Below are 22,831 nucleotides of genomic sequence, written 5' to 3'. Positions count from 1 at the left end.
GCTAATTAATAATGAGAATTGGTCCTTCTTGTCATCCTTGTTGCAGTATTTTATCTTAAAATATAATAAAGGTTAATTCAGTTTTTGACTGCAATGCTGTGGACAGTGGATGATTTTTTTGAGATGTTGAGAGTTAAGCCTTTTTAATTCAGCTATCATAGCGATTAACCTAACCAGTACAGATTTAATTCATTATCAGATCGATGTGTAATATATTGTAATATATTGTATTGTACTGCATTGTAACATAATGATCTAAGAGTGATTGAGATGATTCACATCCATCAGCAGCTGCAGTATCTCTCAGCTGTATCAGTGCAGTCACTGTGACTCTGACTGACGGAGGTTTTTTTACGACTCTTTATCACTGTGTGAACACTCAGCTACTACTGATATAGTGTAAACTCTGACAGTAATAATCTCCTGTATCTTCAGTCTGGACTCCACTGATGGTCAGAGTGAAATCACTGTTAGATCCACTGCCACTGAATCCAGATGGAGTTCCAGTGTAACGGCTTGTTGCATAATATATGAGGAGTTTAGGAGCTTCTCCAGGTTTCTGTAAGTACCAGGCTAAACGATCACCACCATACTGTAACATATAAGTCGGACGCAGAGGTGAGTGATGGTACGTGAGCGTTTATTGAACAGGTTGAGGTGATGGAACAGTGGTCTTTCGATAAGAGGCGAGTAGGAGAGAATTGAATAGAGTACTGATGAGAAGTGGGGATGATATTAACGATCTTGATATCCACAGACTTGCGGGGAGGACGAAACGAGGGGATCCACTGGATGCACACGGAACTTGGAGGCAGACGATCTGGGAGGAGAGGAGGACACACAGAGCAGAGACAGGAGGTAAGGCATATAAGGTAAGTATCTTTGAAAGGCATATACTCAAAGAGAGGGTCTTGGAGGTAGAGTCCATGTAGTGTTTACGAGATCGGACGCTAGGTGAACTGTGGCGTGTACTTTTATGTTGGAGTTGATGACTGTGGTGATGAGGTGCAGGTGAGCGTGATCAGAACTCGGGTGATGTGGATCGTTGTGATTGGTGGAGGGAAGGGCCTGACCGATCCGTGACACATACATTCTACTGCTGGTTTTACAGTTTATTCTGGCTTCTTGTCCTTGAGCTGCTGTTATTAATGATGGACTCTGAGTTACAGTGATCTGTCCTCTACACTCTGAAAGAAAGGAGCAAAGGATAAGAATTAAAAATGTATATTTCACATTTTAAAAGAACTGTCTTTATGAACATTTTATTACAAACCTCGAGCAAACAGTGTGAGTGTCCAGATGAGGATGATGATGTTGTTCATTGTAGTTGTTTTGTCTTGTGTGATGATGAAGATTGTGTTGTGTTCTGCTCTCAGTCATGAAGTGTTAAACTCACAGCACTATAAACACTCTCAGAGTACTGAAGCATGTGCTGACGATGCAAAGAAGGGGCAGGATTACAACATTACAATATTGAAACGTTATTTGATTAAAACAAAAGAGTAGTGTTTTTAAACAATTTATTGATAATGACACATTGACTAATTATAAAATGTTTTTTGTTTTATTTTGTTCATTGTTTGGCTGGATTATGTGACACTAGTCTTTATATTAACATCTGTCAGTGAGGATGCAACATTTTCAGTTTCAAGGGCTGCTGAAGAAATAATGTGTTCACCTTTTCTAGTCATTCATGATTAATATATTAATTGAAAGCATCTTCCTTAATGATGGACCAACATTATGCATAACATTTTTGGTCACTGAAATGACTTTTTTTATTACTAAAATCATACTAATTAACTTAAAATAACACTACTTTTTAAATTGTTTTATTTAATTTTTTTACTGTATTTAGAATAACCTGGGGGGGGAACAGAGTTGATTCCATGTCCATTGTGGTCTTTTTAATGTTGAATCAATGTTGATATTTGCTATATAGTAAATATTTTCATGTGGTCTTTTTTCCTACTTGTAAAAAGATAATCAGTATTCATAATTGTGTCAAATGAGACTAGACTGATAAACATAAATCTAAAGTTCAGAATTACTCATTAATTTGAAGCTGCATGTTTTTCTGTGAATCGTGATGATGAATCGAGATGAAGAACAGAAGCATCATTATGAGAAACTCCACAACATCATCATGATAATAGAGGTCAAAGGTCACCTCAGAGGTCACAGCTCGTCAAATATATTCCCTTAAAAACTGTTAGTCAGCACACAACAAGAGAATGAATGAGAAATATATGATACAATAAAGTCAGACTGAATCATGTCTATCGTAAATTAGATGATTAAACTCTTCAACAGATTATGAAAAGAATACCAAATATTTTGAAAGGATTTTGTGTGAAAGAGATTTGTTCTTAATTTTTGAAAAGCTATATATTATTCAGGGTTGTCATCATCTGAGGTGTTTCTACTATCAGTGTGTTGAAGTGTTTCTCTCTCTGCTGGAGTTTGTGTTCACTCGAGTGGAATAGAGGTTTTTGTACGAGTGTTTCATTAGATTGTATCACTGTGGTGGACTTTCGGTGGAGGAACTAAACTGCTGCTCGGTAAGTCTATCTTTTAAATTCTCCTATATACAAATATTATAATTTAATTGAAAAAAAATAAGAAAATGGTAAAACAGCCAAAAAATGAATATGTAATTGAAATTTTTGTCACATTAAGAACTGGATTATTCTTACTGAACACACAAATCTTGTCTAAACACATTTCCATAATGTTACTCAATATGAGTTTTATCAGTTCATCTCAGGTTTGCTTTTCCTTCATTTTTACACTGTGTTCATAAATACTTCATTTTTATTATAGATTTCATACATGAAAAAGTGATATGTGAATATAGATGTAGTTACTTTTGTAGTTCAGTCAATGATTTTGAATCTCATGTTGTGCTTATAAATTAGTGATTTATAATACAAGAAAAACAGTTAAAAAATTGTATGCACATTTTTTGTTACATTTTGGATAATTGTTAAAAAAAATATAAGATAATATATGTACTACAATATTAGATCTTTATGTTTGAATATAAAATTAACTGCAATGAAACTGATATTAATGCCGTTCGTATCCAGAAGTCAGTGTTTTCTCTCACCACCCGCGTAAAAATCCCCGGCAGAATTACATACTGTTTTCTGACAAACACCAAGATCGTGTGGTAATTTAACTGCCGTCCGAATCCACATCTCTGAGTTTACAAGAAATCGATTCAAAATTCATTGTTTAAACCCTTCTTGAGCACTCCTGAACACCATAAGATAACTGTTGCGCTTCGGTGTAATTTGCATACATATTTATTTATGAAATGCTGGAAAGTATTTACAAGAACAATATTTTATAACTGCTCCACCACAGCGAATGTGAGCAGAAAGAGAAGAAAAGCATGTAAACATTCGAAATGGGTCTTTATTATGGCAGCAGCTGATATGAAGTACAATTTTAAAATGTGTATTAGGCTATATACAGTTATTATATACATAACTATATTGCATATAATTATATACAACAATAGCATGTCTATGTTCCTATAAATAATAAATAGGATTATATATTATAAAGTATGCTTGGAATAATAAGTCTTTTTTTTAATACATTTTACACAATAGTAAGAATACATTTGTAAATAAAATAAATGTAATTTTATTTTATAAAATAAAATGAAATAAAATTTCATCCATATGAGAAACAATTACCGTCCGAATAGGACTTTAGTATGTTAAGTTTCATTTATGAGGTTTGATTTAAATGTAGTGATTGTGTAGTTTGTATATTGAACATCTGTAGTGATGTTGAATGTGATGAATGATGAGATTGTTGTGATTTTGACTGCACTCCTCATGTCTGCTGCTGAAAGTCGTGTTGAAATGCTGTGAATGCTGCAGGGCAGAAGAGTGCTGGAGCTGCAGTGTGTTTTCTTTGTGTTTGTGAATGTGTTGTGTTTGTCTCCTGCAGCTGGTCCCACACTGAAGCCCTCAGTGTCTCTGCTGCCGCCCTCTTCTCTGCAGATCTCTGGAGGTTCAGCCGCACTGCTCTGCCTGCTCAGCTCTTACTCTCCACAGGGGGCGCAGGTGAGCTGGACACTGGACGGCTCAGAGGTCACCGAGGGGGTTGTGACCAGCGCAGAGAGCGAGCAGAACGGCCGCTACAGCCGCAGTAGCGTCCTGACCCTCAGCAAAGCACGCTGGGAAGCGGGAGAGGAGTATGTCTGCAAAGTAACACATGCTGGAGCTCCTCATGAGGCCTCGTTCCACAAGAGTCTCTGTTAGTCGCTCGCAGTGCTGATGTTTCTCCAGCGAGCGCTGCTCTCTCCTGAAGATGAGCCGTATCTGAGTGTCCTGTGTCAGGCAGGATTCACATGAGTCTAGTGCTGCAGCTGTAGTCATTTACAACTCAATACTGAAAGAGAGCTCTAGTGTCGAAGCACTGGCTGATCTTTCAATCTGCTGTGTTTGCTGCAACATTCAATAAAGCTTCTCAACAAACTCCATTTGTGTCTGACAACATCATTCAACTAACAGATGAAGATGCATGTAGTGTTTGTTCAGGTGTTTTCAGAAGCTCGATCAGTAGCAGTAAATCTAGTCAAATAAAGCTCTTGGGGTTTGAACATGGTCTCTGGAGACAGAGCTGCTCTATTCTGAGAGGATCACAATCACTCACCCTGACGATGCAAATGAGATTTTCAGCCCACGCTCCCAGAGTCACTGTTTGATTGGTTACATGATCTGGACTGAAACACACCAGTTTCACTTCTGCTGTAGTCAAGCAGCCCAGGTGAAAAGTCAATATATTTAAACTGTGCTTTTTTTTTTTTTTTTTTTTTTTTTTTAATGCACTCATATTTAAATTATACCACACTAAATGCATATTAAAATGTATTATTTTGAAACAAGAAGTATATTAAGCATATTTCAATATTTGCTTAACATCAATAGCTATTTGCAATATATTTTAATATATTAAATTGTGTTAAATTGGAACGACTTCAAGAACATTTAGTGCAATTTAAGGGTATTTATTTACAAATAATTTTAAACATTATTTTAATACTTCACTTTAATTTGATTCAATAACAATTCAATAGAATTTCAGCTCTTTAGAAATTAATTTGCATTACACTACTAGTTTATTATTAAGTTTTTTTTTTTTTTTTTTTCTGGTATCAAAAATGGTATAAAAGGTGCAAAAAACTGATTAAACATAAAATACTAGAGTACATTAAAAAAAGTACAGCAGTGTATATAATATCTTGATCAAAATAAATAATAAATGAAAGATCAGTGAAATGCTACAGAGCTCTTTTTATCCATTTGTGTAACATTTCAGTCATAATTTGCATAGATACACATTAGAATTTTGTGACTGAATGCAGTCTGTTCAAACAGGAGACTCAAGCAAAAGTCTCCATCTGATCTGAAGATAACCTCATTTCTGTCTTGGAGAAATACTGTATTTGAGATATAAAAGAGATCTCCCTTTTGATTTTTCTTTCCTCTGAGAAGGCATCAGCTAAGCTGAATAAAAAACACAAAGACAACATGTGCACGATTGCGATAATATAAGGTTTGTGTGTTTTCATCTGCAGGTAATAAAGTGTCTGAATAATGCGGTGCTAACATAATGATAGCATTTATTATATTATATAGTAGACTATAGAAAGTATAAAACCTGCCTTATTCTGTGATAAAAATGGGGGGAAAAAAGCAAACCATAAAACTGCCATTAGGAAAATATAGGGGGGAAAAAATTACAATAATACAAATTATTGGTAATTTTTCAGCAGTATATTTGATTTCATAGCCATTTAAAAGTAAGCGATAAGGGTAACACTTTAGAATACTGTTCCGTCGTTAATTAATAATTACACAGGAACAAATGACTAATGCACTATTAACATTGTAGTAACTACTATTAACTAACAAGAAACTCTGATTATTGATTTATTGGTAACACTTTATAATAACTGCACGCTATGAATCATTTGTTAAGCATCAGTAAATAGTTAATTCATCATTTATAAAGCATTGGCCCCACATTAATAGACATTAGTAAGCAGTTTATAAATACAGCTATAAATGCTTTACTCTTGATTTATAAGCATGTATATAATATGCTTAATAATCATATTTTAATACTTTATTAAGGATAAATTCATCATTTCTAAATTAAGGATTACATTACTTACAAACCAGTTAGTTAGGAGTTGTCAGTGGCTCATGAGATCGTTTAGAAAGTGTTAGTAAATGATTAATAAACTCTTTGAATGCACATTTATACATCTTATTATTCAGACATATAGTAACAGTTACTCAGTGATTTAATAAATGATTTATTAACACACATTCCTGCTGTAATTCATGATTAATTCAGGTAGTTATAAAACATTTACTAGTTGTCAGTTAACTATTTTGTGAGCTCATCTAAAGTGAGGACTATTTATGCCTTGTAAAGCATTTACAAATGAGAGTTAAAGGCTCAGTTATCTTCTAAACAGAAAAAGGAAAAACACAACACAGGGATACAGGACATAGAAATATTTATTTCAAGATGCAAAAGAAATGAAACTGTACAACTGTACATATTAATGAATATAAAACGATTTAATATAAAATGAAAAATAAACCTCTGCAAAAATGAATTACAAAAATATACTTAATATAAAATGCAATACATTTTTAATTTCATGGCTCAGTTTCATGGCTGTGTAAAAATTATGTGCAAAAAAAAAAAAAAAAAATATATATATATATATACTGTATATAGTTTTTTAATGTAATTTATTTCAGTGATGCAAAACAGAATTTTCATCAACCTTTACGGCAAACTTCAGTGTCACATAATCCTTCAGAAATCATTCCAGTATGTTGATTTATTATCAATGCTGTTCTTTTTTAGCTTTCTATTCATCAAAGAATCCTGAACAAAATGTCACAGGTTCCAAAAAATATTAAGCAGCAAAACTGTTTCCAACACTGGTGATAGGCAATAAATAGGCATTCCTCCTGAACAGGGTCGCGTGCGCCGCAGAGCTAACGCGGTTTGGCGGGTGTTCATTTCATACTCTGTGACAGCTTATTTAATGTATAAATTATACATTGTATTTAATGTATAAGGTACATGTACAATAAACTGGTAATGTCATAGTGGTATCGTGTACTGTAATCGAATCTATACCTGTGGAACCGTAGACAGCACACACAGTGTTCATCTAATAAAGATCTTCATAGCTAGCAAACAATAGCCTTTGCAGATTTGCTTTCAGTTGACTGTAGATCCAAAGCCACGTCTTCAACGCTCTTGATGTTCTTAAACTTTCTGTTACATGCTGAGTGAGAACCGCTTCAGATGACTCGGTGCGTGCGGCAGGGAACTGAACGAATCATTCAAACCGATTTGCGAACCAATTCACTGTCTGCCAACTGATCAAGCCTTCGAACAGAATTGACTCAAAAGAATGAATCATTCGTGAATGGGCATAGAGTCGGGGTATAATAGGGCTTCAGGCCTTTTGATCTGTTCACCACAATAGTGGCAAATGTTTATAGTGCTGTGAGTTGAACACTTCTTGACTGAGAGCAGAACACAACACAATCTTCATCATCACACAAGACAAAACAACTACAATGAACAACATCATCATCCTCATCTGGACCATTGCAGCTTGTATGCAGGGTAAAGCATAGACTGTACACTAACTTGTTGTTGCATTAGTGGTGTTGTTACTCATTTTGGTAAATTATAATGCTTATAAAACTCTTATAAAGATTTAACTTTTTCAAAAGTTCAGCCACACTTAGCTCTTCAAATGAGACTGTTCTCTAACTCTATAATCTACTTTCTGTTTTGAATCTTCACTGAGAATAAACTCATTTTCCTCTGGGTTATAACATTGAACAATGAAGAATTATTCATAGAAGGACAATGTTTGCTTGATCTTTTCTTTCTCATCCGTTGTTTCTTTTCCATCAGGTAATTTATGGCAGCTGACTGATCTTTCTCTGATTGAATCTCAGTTATGTCAATATTCCAACACTGGCTTTAAGAATGAATGAATGAAAATCAATTATAAAAAAAAAAAATAGTACTAGCTTTTATGCTAAATTATAAATATTGTAAATTTAACCGTATGTCACGTTTCATGATTATATACCGTATAGTTGAGGATACAATTAAAACCGACCTATAATATTTTGTTAAATAATTCATAACATGATTAATTAAAACTAAAATTTAAGTTTGCTGCTTGTTTGTCATCCTCTCATCAGCAGCTGCAGTATCTCTCAGCTGTATCAGTGCAGTCACTGTGACTCTGACTGACGGAGGTTTTTGTACGACTCTTTATCACTGTGTGAACACCCAGCTACTACTGATCAGGTGTTCACTCTGACAGTAATAATCTCCTGTATCTTCAGTCTGGACTCCACTGATGGTCAGAGAGAAATCAGTGCCAGATCCACTGCCACTGAATCTAGATGGAGTTCCTGACTGGAGGCTGTTTGTATAATATATGAGGAGTTTAGGAGCTTCTCCAGGTTTCTGCTGATACCAAGACACACAGCTACCACAGCTAGAAAGTGTCTGACTGGTTTTACAGCTGATCATAACAGTTTCTCCTTGTTTGATGGATTGTATTGCTGGATTCTGAGTCACTGTCATTTGTCCCCAGATCTCTGAAATAAGACAATTGAACATTTTGATCAAATATTATCATTCTAATGTATCATTACTAGTGCATAGAATATGAGATGTTGTAGTATAGTTTGTGATTTATTATAAAATATTTACCCTGAATGCAGAGAGTCAGAGTCCAGATGAGGATGAGGATGTTGTTCATTGTAGTTGTTTTGTCTTGTGTGATGATGAAGATTGTGTTGTGTTCTGCTCTCAGTCATGAAGTGTTAAACTCACAGCACTATAAACACTCTCAGAGCACTGAAGCATGTGCTGACGATGCAAAGTGTCTCTATGTAAATGCTCTTCATACACAGAACAGGCAGTATGTTCAAGTCCTGCAAAACAATAAGTTTTAATACTTTATGATGAATATGAGCTATAGAAATTAGACAGACACTCTCTACAATGAGTGTTTGATTATTTCACTGAGTTGATAATAAACCTAATAATATTAAAGATCATCTGCTTTCTACACGCATATAGATTTATACGCATAAACCAGTTTCACAAAACTGAAAACTGAGGTGATATTCCTATTGATTATGATCTGATTTATTATGTTGTGTGTAAGTCTTGTAAATTTATTGTGCTTTTAATGTTTGGCTGTCAATTTTTCAGTATTATTTTGTTGTTTTGAGAGTTAAATGTTTAGATTTTGAGGTGTTTAATGATGGTTTAGTGTTACAGTGTTTTTGTTTATGATATATTTATTAGATTAATATTGATCTGATTAATATTTATAGAAGTCCAAATAAAAGCACAGATGGGTGAAATGTTATTTAAATCTAGATTAAAAACTTAACAGCTGTTTCAACTATACTGGATATTATGTAATCAAAATTCTGTTAGCAAATAAAATAATACTTTATCTTTCTGTCTTTGACTCATTATTATTTTTTTTTTTTATTTAAAAAGTTCACAGGCTTCATTTATAAAATGCATGTACGATCAGGTCCTAAATGATGTAGGATTCATCCTAAAAGTGAGGAACAAACTGGGATTTTCAAAGGCAAAGATGATGTGAAATGATGTGAAAATAGTTTTATCTGTACAAAAGAGCATTCATACAAACCTTTGTGCACATATACCATCAAAATAATGCAACATTGTTTATAAAATTGTAAAGATTAAAAATAAGGTAAAAATAGACAAAATATTCATTAATATTATTATATGCTTTGTGAAAATTACATCACAGAAATGAATGATTTCCTGAATATGAACACATTTGGATTTTCTTGTCCATGTTGATGAGTGATGTACTTCTGAACCATATTTGTGGCCGTTCTGTAGGTTGATGTGTTTGATCACATTGTGCTTGAATTTATAAAGATTAATACATTTGGGGGGGAAACAATTGTGTTTGTATGTGTGCATTGGTTTTTCTTTTCATAAATCGCTTGTAGGGAATTTCTGAAAACTATATGCGTGTCTTTATAAATGAGGCCCCAGAACTCAAGCTCATATTTGATAATCAAATGTCACTCAATGAACCATAAAAACACCTGCAGATGAAGGAAAATTATGCATCTATATTCTCTGAAATGAGTCAGCTGAGTTGGACTAATGGAGAGATGAGGTTTGTTCACACTGAGACTCTCAGCATACTGACCTCCTGAATGTTTGAACCAACTGTTGATCTGTGATGAGACTCAGTGAATGATTCATTCTGATGTGTGTCCTTCAGTATCTGTGTCACTCACAGCTGTTACTGAAACACTGGTGTATGTTTTTTGTTTGTTTGTTTGTTTTTTTGAATGATGAACTAAACTCACCCGTGCTGAAGTTGTGTGTGAAATTCAAATGAGAGAATCAGATTAGCCAGACAATAAATTACTGGCGAGACTCGATCATGAGTCAATGAGTCTGTTATAATAATGTGCTTGTGAGGACTGATGATTTACCTGCTGAACAAAAAATTTACTCTGAATCCCTCAGAGCTCCAGTCAAATCCAGACATCAAAATATTATAGAGACGAGGCAAATCTTGGAAAATTGTTAACATTGTGGCGGCAAGTTTTGCATGAACAAGCACAACATTTTTTTTTTTTATTCTAGACAATGTGAAATCTAGTAAGTGAAGTACAGTACGATTATATTATATTGTCACACCCTCTGCCACTTAACTCCAGCACCAGAGGTCGCACTCACCTGAACTCTGATGTGATCACACTGTAAAAAATTGCTGTAAAATTTACAGTAACTTACTGGCAATTTTGGTTGCCAGTAAGACTGTAAATTTACAAGAGTACTGTAAATCAATAATTACAATTGTACTGTAAAAATACAGCAAACTCTTGCATGCTGTAAAATTGTTATGATGGTGTGTAAGCATTTGTTAAACTTATTTCATTTGATTCTACTAAGAAGGGACATTTCTTAATATAAAACTGCAAACACTTAATTTGTAATAGTAAAGTTACTAAAAACATGACTTTAACTCAAATCGTTGCAGTTTATCATCAGCTATAGCACACATACATGTGGTAAAGTACTTAACAAAGAGATCATCACTGTATCAGCAACTCTACAGTTACTGTCTTTAAATAAAGCAGCAGAATATCAGTGTTTGTGGCTCATAATTGACTGAAGCACAGGCTCTACTCTCCACCGCAATGGTGACCCACAAAACTACATTAAACTAACAGATCTCTCTTGTGCAAAATAATACAGTTCAGGTAATATTTACTCTCCTTATAGATAACACCTGCTGTTAACAAGCAGAATCACTGAATGAAAGAGAAACAAGAACTACAACTGACTTCAGCCACAGCCTTAGATGAACTCAACTGAAATACAAGACATCATTAAATCGCTCAAGATCTGATCAAACAACTCCACAAACAGCATTACCAGCTTCACACATTACAATTTGACTTTATTTCTGTCATATGTCTATAAAAATAATTTGAGAATTAACAGAAGTTTAGTTGTTTTATTGAAAACGTTTCGTTTGACCTCACCATTGTGGCGGTCAGGGTTTGGTTTAGTTGGGCTCTTGACCATCAAATTTTAATCTTAGTTGTTTTCTGGCTGCAGTAACTGTGTTTGTAGAGCACATTTGTTATAGCAAGAAAACCCAGAAAAATGTGTGATTACGTGCTTTTGATTGATTACGGATAATGATGTAATCGTTACCTAGTGGCTTGATTCACTGATCTCATTCAGAGGCTGATCTTTAAAGAAATGGTGTGGATTTTTTTATTTGTTAGTTTGGTGTTGTTTACAGCTGCTATATGACCCTGAATGAGACGACAAACTGCTACTGAAACATTTTAAAAATGTCTTATGCACAAAACTTTTAGTAGTACGGCAGCAACTAGACACACACAGACATCAAGAATCAGCGTATGAATCTCAACAACGGTGACAATCAACAAAATAAATAAACAGATCAACTCTGAACATCACAAAACACGCTACTAAAACTCAACACAAAAAAAGACAAAAGAAAAGCACATAGTAAGAATTAAAGTAATTCTTATATAATTTATATAAGAATTATATTAGTATAATTTATTCATGCCGCAATGCATGCTGGGATTCATGGGTGAGTTTTGTACTGTGCTGGTACCCAGCATGCATTGCAGCATTAAGCTTTTGATTGTCACCGTTGTTGAGATTCATACACTGATTCTTGATGTCTGTGTGTGTCTAATTGCTGCCGTAGTACTAAAAGTTTTGTGCATAAGACATTTTTAAAATGTTTCAGTGGCAGTTTGTCGTCTCATTCAGGGTCATATAGCAGCTGTAAACAACACCAAACTAACAAATAAAAAAATCCACACCCTGTCTTTAAAGATCAGCCTCTGAATGAGATCAGTGAATCAAACCATTAGATAATGATTACATCATTACCAATAGTCAGTCAAAAGCACGTAATCATACAATTTTCTGGGTTTTCTTGCTATAACAAACGTACTTTACAAACACAGTTAAAGCAGCCAGAAAAAAGCTAAGATTAAAATTTGCTGGTCAAGAGCCCAACTAAACCAAACCCTGACCGCCACAATGGTGAGGTCAAACGAAACGTTTTCAATAAAACAACTAAACTTCTGTTAATTCTCAAATTATTTTTATAGACATATGACAGAAATAAAGTCAAATTGTAATGTGTGAAGCTGGTGATGCTGTTTGTGGAGTTGTTTAATCAGATCTTGAGAGATTTAATGATGTCTTGTATTTCAGTTGAGTTCATCTAAGGCTGTGGCTGAAGTCAGATGTAGTTCTTGTTTCTCTTTCATTCAGTGATTCTGCTTGTTAACAGCAGGTGTTATCTATAAGGAGAGTAAATATTACCTGAACTGTATTATTTTGCACAAGAGAGATCTGTTAGTTTAATGTAGTTTTGTGGATCACCATTGTGGTGGAGAGTAGAGCCTGTGCTTCAGTCAATGATGAGCCATGAACACTGATGTTCTGCTGCTTTATTTAAAGACAGTAACTGTAGAGTTGCTGATACAGTGATGATCTCTTTGTTAAGTACTTTACCACGTGTATGTGTGCTATAGCTGATGATAAACTGCAACGATTTGAGTTAAAGTCATGTTTTTAGTAACTTTGCTATTACAAATTAAGTGTTTGCAGTTTTATATTAAGAAATGTCCCTTCTTAGTAGAATCAAATTAAATAAGTTTACCAAATGTTTACACACCATCATAACAATTTTACAGCATGCAAGAGTTTGCTGTATTTTTACAGTACAATTGTAATTATTGATTTACAGTACTCTTGTAAATTTACAGTCTTACTGGCAACCAAAATTGCCAGTAAGTTACTGTAAATTTTACAGCAATTTTTTTTACAGTGTAGTAAACTAGTAATATAACACATTCTCAACAATTATGCTTTAAGCAGTGTATTAGTAGTTAGTGTGCTACACTCCAAGAAAAGGCTGTAAAAATAGGGCACAATCTTAATGTTAATATGAAAGAATTTTCCGTATTGGTTTTTTACCTACATTTTAAATTACGCATTGTGTTTCGGGTTACATGGTTACAGTGGATAACATCCTGGAAAATTACTAGTAACCTATATTTTCCATTTTTCTTACAGCATACTAACTGATCAACAATCGCAAGTACAAGCTATAACAAAGTGTAGCCTATCATAAATGAACAATTATTCAGTTGTTATTATTATTATTATATTGAAGAAATGCAAATAGCAGCTAATTCAATTCACGTGATGTGTGTACTGCTAGGCATCTTTGGTTTTCTTTTTGTGTAATTTGGATGGAAAATGTGTCTTTTTATTGTCTGAGTCACTTATCAAAAGTTGCTAAAAGTTGCCAAATAAATTTTTAAAAATTGCTAAATTTGTTGCTAGGTGCTTTTGCAAGAAAACGTTGCTAGGGTAGTCTGAAAAGTTGCTAAATTTAGCAACAAAATTGCTACGTTGGCAACACTGCTGGTGAAGGCGTGTGCGTGCTGCTAGCATCATTCAAATACACACCTCACCAGAAACACGGCATGTCGCAATCTGTGACGAATGCAGACGAGAGCCAATGAGCGTGCGATTATCCTGCCGTAAAACCTGTCGTTTGAAGCGGCAACATTTGAATTTGTAACTAACGCGTCATAAGCGCGGGCTTTGCTGTTTAAAGTCGCTGGACTCGCTGCTCTGGATGGAGATTAGTGATGGGAAGCTCGGATCATTTTACTGACTCGGACCTTTGAGTCTCGTTCAGCAAAATGAACGAATCTTTTTTTGAGTCATTTCGTTCATTTCATTCATTTTAGCAAAATATAATTAAAATGTTACGTGCTACTTCCTTAACACATCTACTACTTATGCAAACGTTGATCACACTACAAACAATACAAACTATAATGCTATAAGAAACAGAAAAGATTAATTCATGGTTTACCTGGGTCTTGATTAGCTCACCTCACCTCTTATCTGACAAGTCTTCGGGTTTGAGTCGTTCGTTCATCACGTGACAGCCTCATACACGAACCAATGCAGTCAGAGCCGGAAAGAGAATTGATTAGTTCACCTGTTTCGAGTCTTCGGGTTTGAGTCGTTCGTTCTTTTGTCACGTGACCACTTGCCGGATCAGTAAAATACTATAAAGTAAAACTGTATTTTTTGTATGTTGGATCATAAATCATAAATCATAATCATAAAATTACCAAAATATGTGTAATAAACATTTTCCTAGAAATAAAAATGGTCTGTTCATTTCTGTGACTGTTTTTGTTACTGTTTCTTGAGGATCTGTGTTATTTTATAAATAAATAAAACCCTGTTATAAATAAAATATTGATTGATTTGTCCTTTCACTGTCTTTGTCTATCAATAAATGTATAATATAACTATATAATAAAAAAATCCAAGCCTAAAATTACAAAGCACTTATAGTTTGTTCATTTTTACTCCAATTTTGACTTTGCTGGTATAATTGTTTTTCTTAGGCAGACTTGACATATTGGTCTAATATTTGTATAAGAAGATTGGTCAAAAAGGACACAATGACATAAAGTGAAAGCAAATAACATTTTGAATATGATTAATGTTAGTTTAAAATATTAAGGTTATGATCTGGCTCTGTGGCTTTAGTATATTTAAATTTTCTTGTTTTTTTTATTTAAATTGTTTTAATTCATTTTGGAAAAGTTATTCACAGCTAAAGCTTTTTCTGGCACAAAAATAAACAATAAAAAAACAATTCAAGAGTGTGTACACAGTGTTAATGTCTAAAGTGTCATACGTTACAAAAGTATAACACTATAGTCTAATCTAAAGGGTTAACTCAAAAGACATAAATACAACAAGGTATTGTATTTTATGAAGATTAGACTCCAAAAAAAATAATTAAATTAAATTAAAGCATAACCAACTCTTTATTATCTTTATTACTACGTTCAGTATTATGGAAAAGAACCATCGTGACAGAAATTAAAAGCAATAATTTGAGACCAGAAATGCATCACATAACTGTACGAGTAAATAATAATAATAATAATAATGACTATGCACCCGTTTGTAAGGAAGGTTGTAAATTAACTAATTTCTCTGCCCAAAGCTGCCACGTCACGTGACAAAAGAACGAACGACTCAAACCCGAGGACTCGGGAGGTGAACTAATCAATTCTCTTTCCGGCTCTGACTGCATTGGTTCGTGTATGAGGCTGTCACGTGATGAACGAACGACTCAAACCCGAACTAAGCTGAACTAATTCCAGTACAGAACCTATAGGATGTTGCGCATGCGCGACTGAATGAATCACTCCCTGAGACGACTCGTTCTTCCCGAGTCACATTAAAGATTCGTTCAAAATGAACGAATCGTTCAAGAACGACCCATCACTAATGGAGATGAAGATCGTTGAATAAAGGCTTGGATTTGGGTCTGTTCCTCGCAGTCGTATGGATTCTGAAGATCTGGATTACAGCGCACGAATAGAATGAAACATACAGTGCATGAGAGCGTTCAGCGTATCCAAAACGACGTGACTATCTTTTCTCTTTTAATTTAAAATCTAGGTTTATTCACATTGGCCCTTGAAAACCTCTACTTTAACTCACTTGACCGAGAAAAAGTACAGGGGAAGAGTTTAGGTTGTATTAAAAGTCAGGGGGACACCTCCTCCGTGTATTGTACACCACGCTACAGGGAGCCACCGCAGAGGGATGCTGACCCCTGGTCTAAGATAAACTGTTAGTCATAAATTAAATTTAACATAACTAATGTTGGCCTTTAGAAGTTTAACAATATTGTTCCCACAAAATAAGTTATAATTCTGCCAATTTAAAATAACTCAATTGAGACTCAACCCAGCATTTTGGGTTAAAAAATAACCCAGCATTTTTTAGAGTGTGTAGTCAAGCAGCACACAGACTAACTCATTATTATAATGCAGGAGATGGTGAAAATAAATGTAAATCTTTCTGTGGGTCAGATGTAAATCATCACGTCCAGACAGCAGAAGTGACTGAATGCAGTCTGTTCAGTTTGATTGACGGATCATATATTACAGCTTAACCACGGTGATCATATTAAAACACTGACTTATTATCTAATATAAATATTTCTATTAACAGTAATGATATTGTGTTATTAGTGTTGATTAGTGTTGTGTGTGATTGTGTTGTAGAGCAGCTGCAGTATCTCTCAGCTGTATCAGTGCAGTCACTGTGACTCTGACTGACGGAGGTTTTTGTACGACTCTTTATCACTGTGTGAACACCCAGCTACTACTGATATAGTGTGCACTCTGACAGTAATAATCTCCTGTATCTTCAGTCTGGACTCCACTGATGGTGAGAGTGAAATCACTGCCAGATCCACTGCCACTGAATCTAGATGGAGTTCCTGACTGGAGGGTGTTTATGTAATATATGAGGAGTTTAGGAGCTTCTCCAGGTTTCTGCTGATACCAGTGTAAGTAGCTGCTGTATATTCCTACATCTATATGACACTCTATTGTAGCTGTTTGACCGAGCTGGACAGTTTTAACTTCAGGTTGAGTCAGAGTGACTCCTCTGGATCCTGAAGAAGAGAAAATAAAAAAAAAAATTTGTGTTTAAAAATACTACCATCATATACTTTTACAAGAACAGCAACACCAGTGTCAAATTGTTTATATCTCACCTTGTATAAGTGCTGCAATGGTCCAGATGAGGATGATGATGTTGTTCATTGTAGTTGTTTTGTCTTGTGTGATGATGAAGATTGTGTTGTGTTCTGCTCTCAGTCATGAAGTGTTAAACTCACAGCACTATAAACACTCTCAGAGCACTGAAGCATGTGCTGACGATGCAAAGAAGGGGGCAGGGTTTGCGCCACTAACAAACTAACCTTTATGGAAAAGTATACTTCAAATCTTAAAAGTACACTTTTTAAAAAATGTACTTGCAAATAATATATTACTCTAATTAAATACCACTTAAGTGCACGTAAAGATAATACACTTTGATGACTATGTTTCTTAACATACTTACGTGCACTTTTAAAAAAATTGTAATAATGTGTACTTAAGTTTTGCTTAAACGTGCATTTTTAATCATTGTTTTTTTTTTTTTTTTTTTTTTGTTGTTTTAAAAAAGTATACTTATGTTTATGTAATGACTAATATACTAAAGCACATGTAAAATAATCGATTTTAATTTCAACTAAAGTGTTTTGTCCAAAAGTAATTTTGTTAATGTATTTTAAATGTGTTTATAATATATAAAGCATGTTTATAGTGTTATGAAGTACACTTAATTTCAATTAAATGTTTAAAAATTCATTCTAAATTAATGCCCATTAAAAATAATTAAAACAATATTGATTTAATTAAAAATAAATTAAATCACATACATTTTTTTACCAGACTAATTAAAATACATTATAGTGCAGGGGTGTCCGGCGGGCCATGCTTTCACTCCTGTGGGGATTTATAAAAATGATACAAATCTGCAGAGGTGCGCAAAGATGCCGCCTGCGAGGCAGTTGGTCCAAAATAGCTCATTTGATGCAATATCAGTAAATTCCAATAGATGGCGCTGTAGCCGGTAGTGCTGTATATAACCCCTGATTTACACCGTCCCGCCGCTCCGACGCAGCCACTCCAGTCAATGCTTGTGTTTACACCAGCCGCGCCTTTATCTGTGTCATAAAGTGCCCATAAAAAATAGGTAGAGATGGTACAAGAATAGAACTGCCGTGTATGTACAAGTATACATAGAGTACAGTAAGTGAGTGTCAATTTAGAAAAGAAAATCAAAGTTTCATTTGTCATATAAACATATTATGCGGCCCCTTACTTAATGTGGAAAACTTGATGTGGCCCTCCAGTCAAAAAGTTTGCCCACCCCTGTGTGTGTTTAATTATAATACACTTAATTGAAAATAGATTGTTGAAATACATATTAAATATACTTAAATTGCAACTTAATTATTTTAAATTGAACACGCACTAGTGTAAATGTAGCCTAACAGATGTGTAAACTGAAAACTGTTTAAACTTTATTACAATTATTTGCACTGATTTATTGTGTTGGATATATTTTGTTCCTTTGTGCAGTGGCTCAGGAGATGAGGCTTTGAGTCTGCATTAATGTCAACAAGCTGAAAAAAATAGTTTTTGAGATAATGTAATCTTGTTAAAACTGATTTCATAAAATTGGTATCAAAAAGTATCGTTCAGGAACCGGTATCGATATCGAACATTTTTGAACAATACCCAGCCCTAGTCACCATTGTTGAGATTCATATGCTGGTTCTTGATGTTTGCGACACTTTTCTTTCATGCTGTAATGTCACGGGGTTGATTATTTAAAACCAAAACATATAAAGTAAAAAAAGGAAGTTATTTTGTATGTAAACAGACCAGCTATAGAAACATAGCTGCTCTCTGCACAGAACTGATCTCTCTGCTCTACAACACCACATGCATTACTGCATCTAACTAGATCTAACACAAGAGTCAAGGGTCAAGAGCTCAACTAAAGCAAACACTGATCTCCATGATGCTGTCATCATTTTAACCATTAAAACATCAACATCTGATCCTCTGTCATTCTCAATAACAGCAGGTGTTCATCACTAATGCACAATCATCATTTAATCAGTCACTTAATTATCTCATTAACTTTAACTCTTTGAGGACTTGGTATTTGACTTGTGACTTGAAAGGAATGACTTGGTTCCTCCTCTGGTGAAATCAGCTGCTGAGTTCATGGGTGGAACAAACATATGGCAGGACTTTTACTTTCTGACCCCTGGATTGTCCGCCTCTGGAAGTGACACAAAGACTTAACTGGCTGAACACCAACTGTTAAAATAAACTACAGTGCATAAAACAAATGTTTGCTATATTTAGTAAATAAATTAATATTTAATGTCATTAGAAAATTTGTAATTTAACATTATTGTCATTGCATTGTTTGTGTCACCCGCCTCATATCAGCAGCTGCAGTATCTCTCAGCTGTATCAGTGCAGTCACTGTGACTCTGACTGACGGAGGTTTATGTATGACTCTTTATCACTGTGTGAACACATATTTACTGTTGATGTAATGGTAACTCTGACAGTAATAATCTCCTGTATCTTCAGTCTGGACTCCACTGATGGTGAGAGTGAAATCACTTCCATAGTTTGTTCCACTGCCACTGAATCTAGATGGAGTTCCTGACTGGAGTCTTCTTATGTAATAAATGAGGAGTTTAGGAGCTTCTCCAGGTTTCTGCTGATACCAAGACACACAGTCACTACAGCCAGAAATCGGCTGACTGGTTTTACAGCTGATCGTAACAGTTTCTCCTTGTTTGATGGATTTTATTTCTGGATTCTGAGTCACTGTCACTTGTCCCCAGATCTCTGAAATAAGACAATTTTGACATTTAGTGGTTTATGGACTGTACATAAGATTTGTATAATGTAATTTAGTACAAAATATTTACCCTGAATGCAGAGAGTCAGAGTCCAGATGATGATGATGTTGTTCATTGTAGTTGTTTTGTCTTGTGTGATGATGAAGATTGTGTTGTGTTCTGCTCTCAGTCATGAAGTGTTAAACTCACAGCACTATAAACACTCTCAGAGCACTGAAGCATGTGCTGACGATGCAAAGAAGGGGCAGGATTTACAACAGCTTGTGCTGCTATACAAACCTATATTATAGTATATTTGATTTTACATTCTCACTAATATTATTTTGTAACACTTTAGTATAGGACCCGATTCTCACTATTAAATAGCTGCTTATTAGCATGCCTATTATTAACATATTAGCTGTACCTAAACTTAACAATTACCTTACTAACTATTAATAAGCAGGAAATTGTTTTTTTTTTTTAATTTTTTTTTTTTTTAAGGCAAAAGTAGTTAAATGTTTGTTAATAGTGAGAACTGGACCTTTAGTAACTATTGTTGAATCCAGGGCCAGAGGTTTCAAAAGTAAAGTTTTCAACAAAAAAAAAAAAAACTTTTGAAATGTCTAATTTACTGCTCAGTGACTGAAACAGGGACCTTCATGCTGTCAGGAAACAGTGCTACTCACGGAGCTACATTATATTATTGTTGGTAACTGTGCAGCAAATTTAATGAAAGTCAGTTTTACTGAAGATTAATTCGTGTGCATGAGACATTTTTAATTCAACTGCAGTTTTTTTTTTTTTTTTTTTGATTCATGATGATTGAGCTGCATGTGAAGAACAGAAGCATCATTATGAGAAACACAACATCATCCATGATAAAAGGTCAAAGGTCATTAAATATATATTTTTAAAAATTGTTATATCAGCACATTTAGAAGGTATTTTATGTGAAAGTTTTATTCTTACTTATTTAAAAGCATTTTTCCAAAACTAAATAAATGTTGTCATCATCTGAGGTGTTTCTACTATCAGTGTGTTGAAGTGTTTCTCTCTCTGCTGGAGTTTGTGTTCACTCGAGTGGAATAGAGGTTTTTGTACGAGTGTTTCATTAGATTGTATCACTGTGGTACACATTCGGTGGAGGAACTAAACTGCTGCTCGGTAAGTCCGTCTTTTTAATTCTCCATTAAAAACATACAGTTTAAATTGTAAAAATAAATATTATTTATAATAATTATGTAATCCAAAATTTTGTTTAGATTGTTTATTGTTTGAAAACGATTTGATAGAACTAAGTTATTCACTTTGAACAAACAATTCCTGTCTAAACACTCAAATGTATTTCAAAATGTATCACACAATGAGTTTTATTAGTTTATCACAGTTTTTTCTTTCATTCATGTAAATTAACACTACGTGTTCATATATGTGACCCCGGACCACAAAACCAGTCATAAGGGTACATTTTTAATAAGCTTTCCACTGATGTATGGTTTGTTAGGACAGGCCAATAGTTTGCCGATATACAACTATTTGAAAATCTGGAATCTGAGGGTGCAAAAAATCTAAATATCGAGAAAATCTTCATGGAATATGATCTTTACTTAATATCCTAATTAATTTGGAATAAAGGAAAAATCGATCATTTTGACCCATAAAATGTATTTTTGGCTGTTGCTACTTGAGACTGGTTTTGTGGTCCAGGGTCACATATAGCTAATCTTTTTTTTTTTTTTATTGTACAGAAAAAGGAGATTTGATGTTACAATGTACATGTAGCAACTTTCTGTAGTTCATTTAATGGTTTTGAATCTGTTTTGTTCATGTTGATCTTATACTTCAGTGGTATTAATATACATACACAATCTGTGTACATTTTTAAACTTATTCGATTCAGTTATTTTCTAATTCTGAACAGTAATATATTGTATGTTAAAGTCAAATGTATAAAATTATGTTTCAAAAGTATAAAAAAAGATGAGCAGAACATCTCACATAAACAAAATGTTATGTCAGGATATCAAAACTACTGGAATTACAGCAGTCAGTGTCTTAGTATGTTTAGTCTCATTTATGACGTTTGATTTAAATGTATCTAGTGATTGTGTAGTTTGTATATTGTACATCTGTAGTGATGTTGAATGTGATGAATGATGAGATTGTTGTGATTTTGACTGCACTCCTCATGTCTGCTGCTGAAAGTCGTGTTGAAATGCTGTGAATGCTGCAGGGCAGAAGAGTGCTGGAGCTGCAGTGTGTTTTCTTTGTGTTTGTGAATGTGTTGTGTTTGTCTCCTGCAGCTGGTCCCACACTGAAGCCCTCAGTGTCTCTGCTGCCGCCCTCTTCTCTGCAGATCTCTGGACACTCAGCCGCACTGCTCTGCCTGCTCAGCTCTTACTCTCCACAGGGGGCGCAGGTGAGCTGGACACTGGACGGCTCAGAGGTCACCGAGGGGGTTGTGACCAGCGCAGAGAGCGAGCAGAACGGCCGCTACAGCCGCAGTAGCGTCCTGACCCTCAGCAAAGCACGCTGGGAAGCGGGAGAGGAGTATGTCTGCAAAGTAACACATGCTGGAGCTCCTCATGAGGCCTCGTTCCACAAGAGTCTCTGTTAGTCGCTCGCAGTGCTGATGTTTCTCCAGCGAGCGCTGCTCTCTCCTGAAGATGAGCCGTATCTGAGTGTCCTGTGTCAGGCAGGATTCACATGAGTCTAGTGCTGCAGCTGTAGTCATTTACAACTCAATACTGAAAGAGAGCTCTAGTGTCGAAGCACTGGCTGATCTTTCAATCTGCTGTGTTTGCTGCAACATTCAATAAAGCTTCTCAACAAACTCCA

At 34.7% G+C, this 22,831-nt stretch overlaps 1 pseudogene and 4 gene segments (V, D, J or C); 1 reads left to right on the top strand and 4 right to left on the bottom strand.

Moving 5' to 3' along the window:
• LOC131534753 (Ig kappa chain V-III region MOPC 63-like) overlaps positions 1–22,831 on the top strand; it is a 274,184-nt gene extending 251,353 nt beyond the window's left edge. The window contains 2 exon segments of the V gene segment in view: positions 21,125–21,157; positions 22,297–22,831. Coding sequence covers positions 21,125–21,157; positions 22,297–22,610 — 347 coding nt within the window.
• LOC131534771 (immunoglobulin kappa variable 3-15-like) lies at positions 380–1,349 on the bottom strand. The segment is given in 3 exon segments: positions 380–579; positions 1,059–1,187; positions 1,274–1,349. Coding segments are annotated over 3 exon segments (378 nt in total).
• Positions 7,069–8,892, bottom strand: LOC131534767 (immunoglobulin kappa variable 1-39-like). The segment is given in 2 exon segments: positions 7,069–8,684; positions 8,800–8,892. Coding segments are annotated over 2 exon segments (378 nt in total).
• LOC131534783 (immunoglobulin kappa variable 1-39-like) lies at positions 16,866–17,354 on the bottom strand. The segment is given in 2 exon segments: positions 16,866–17,182; positions 17,285–17,354. Coding segments are annotated over 2 exon segments (366 nt in total).
• LOC131534757 (immunoglobulin kappa variable 1-8-like) lies at positions 17,848–20,184 on the bottom strand (annotated as a pseudogene).

Source organism: Onychostoma macrolepis, chromosome 25, assembly GCF_012432095.1.
Source record: "Onychostoma macrolepis isolate SWU-2019 chromosome 25, ASM1243209v1, whole genome shotgun sequence".
Lineage (NCBI taxonomy): Eukaryota > Metazoa > Chordata > Actinopteri > Cypriniformes > Cyprinidae > Onychostoma > Onychostoma macrolepis.
The sequence above is the reverse complement of the archived record's forward strand: the minus strand, read 5'-3'. Positions and strand labels throughout refer to the sequence as shown.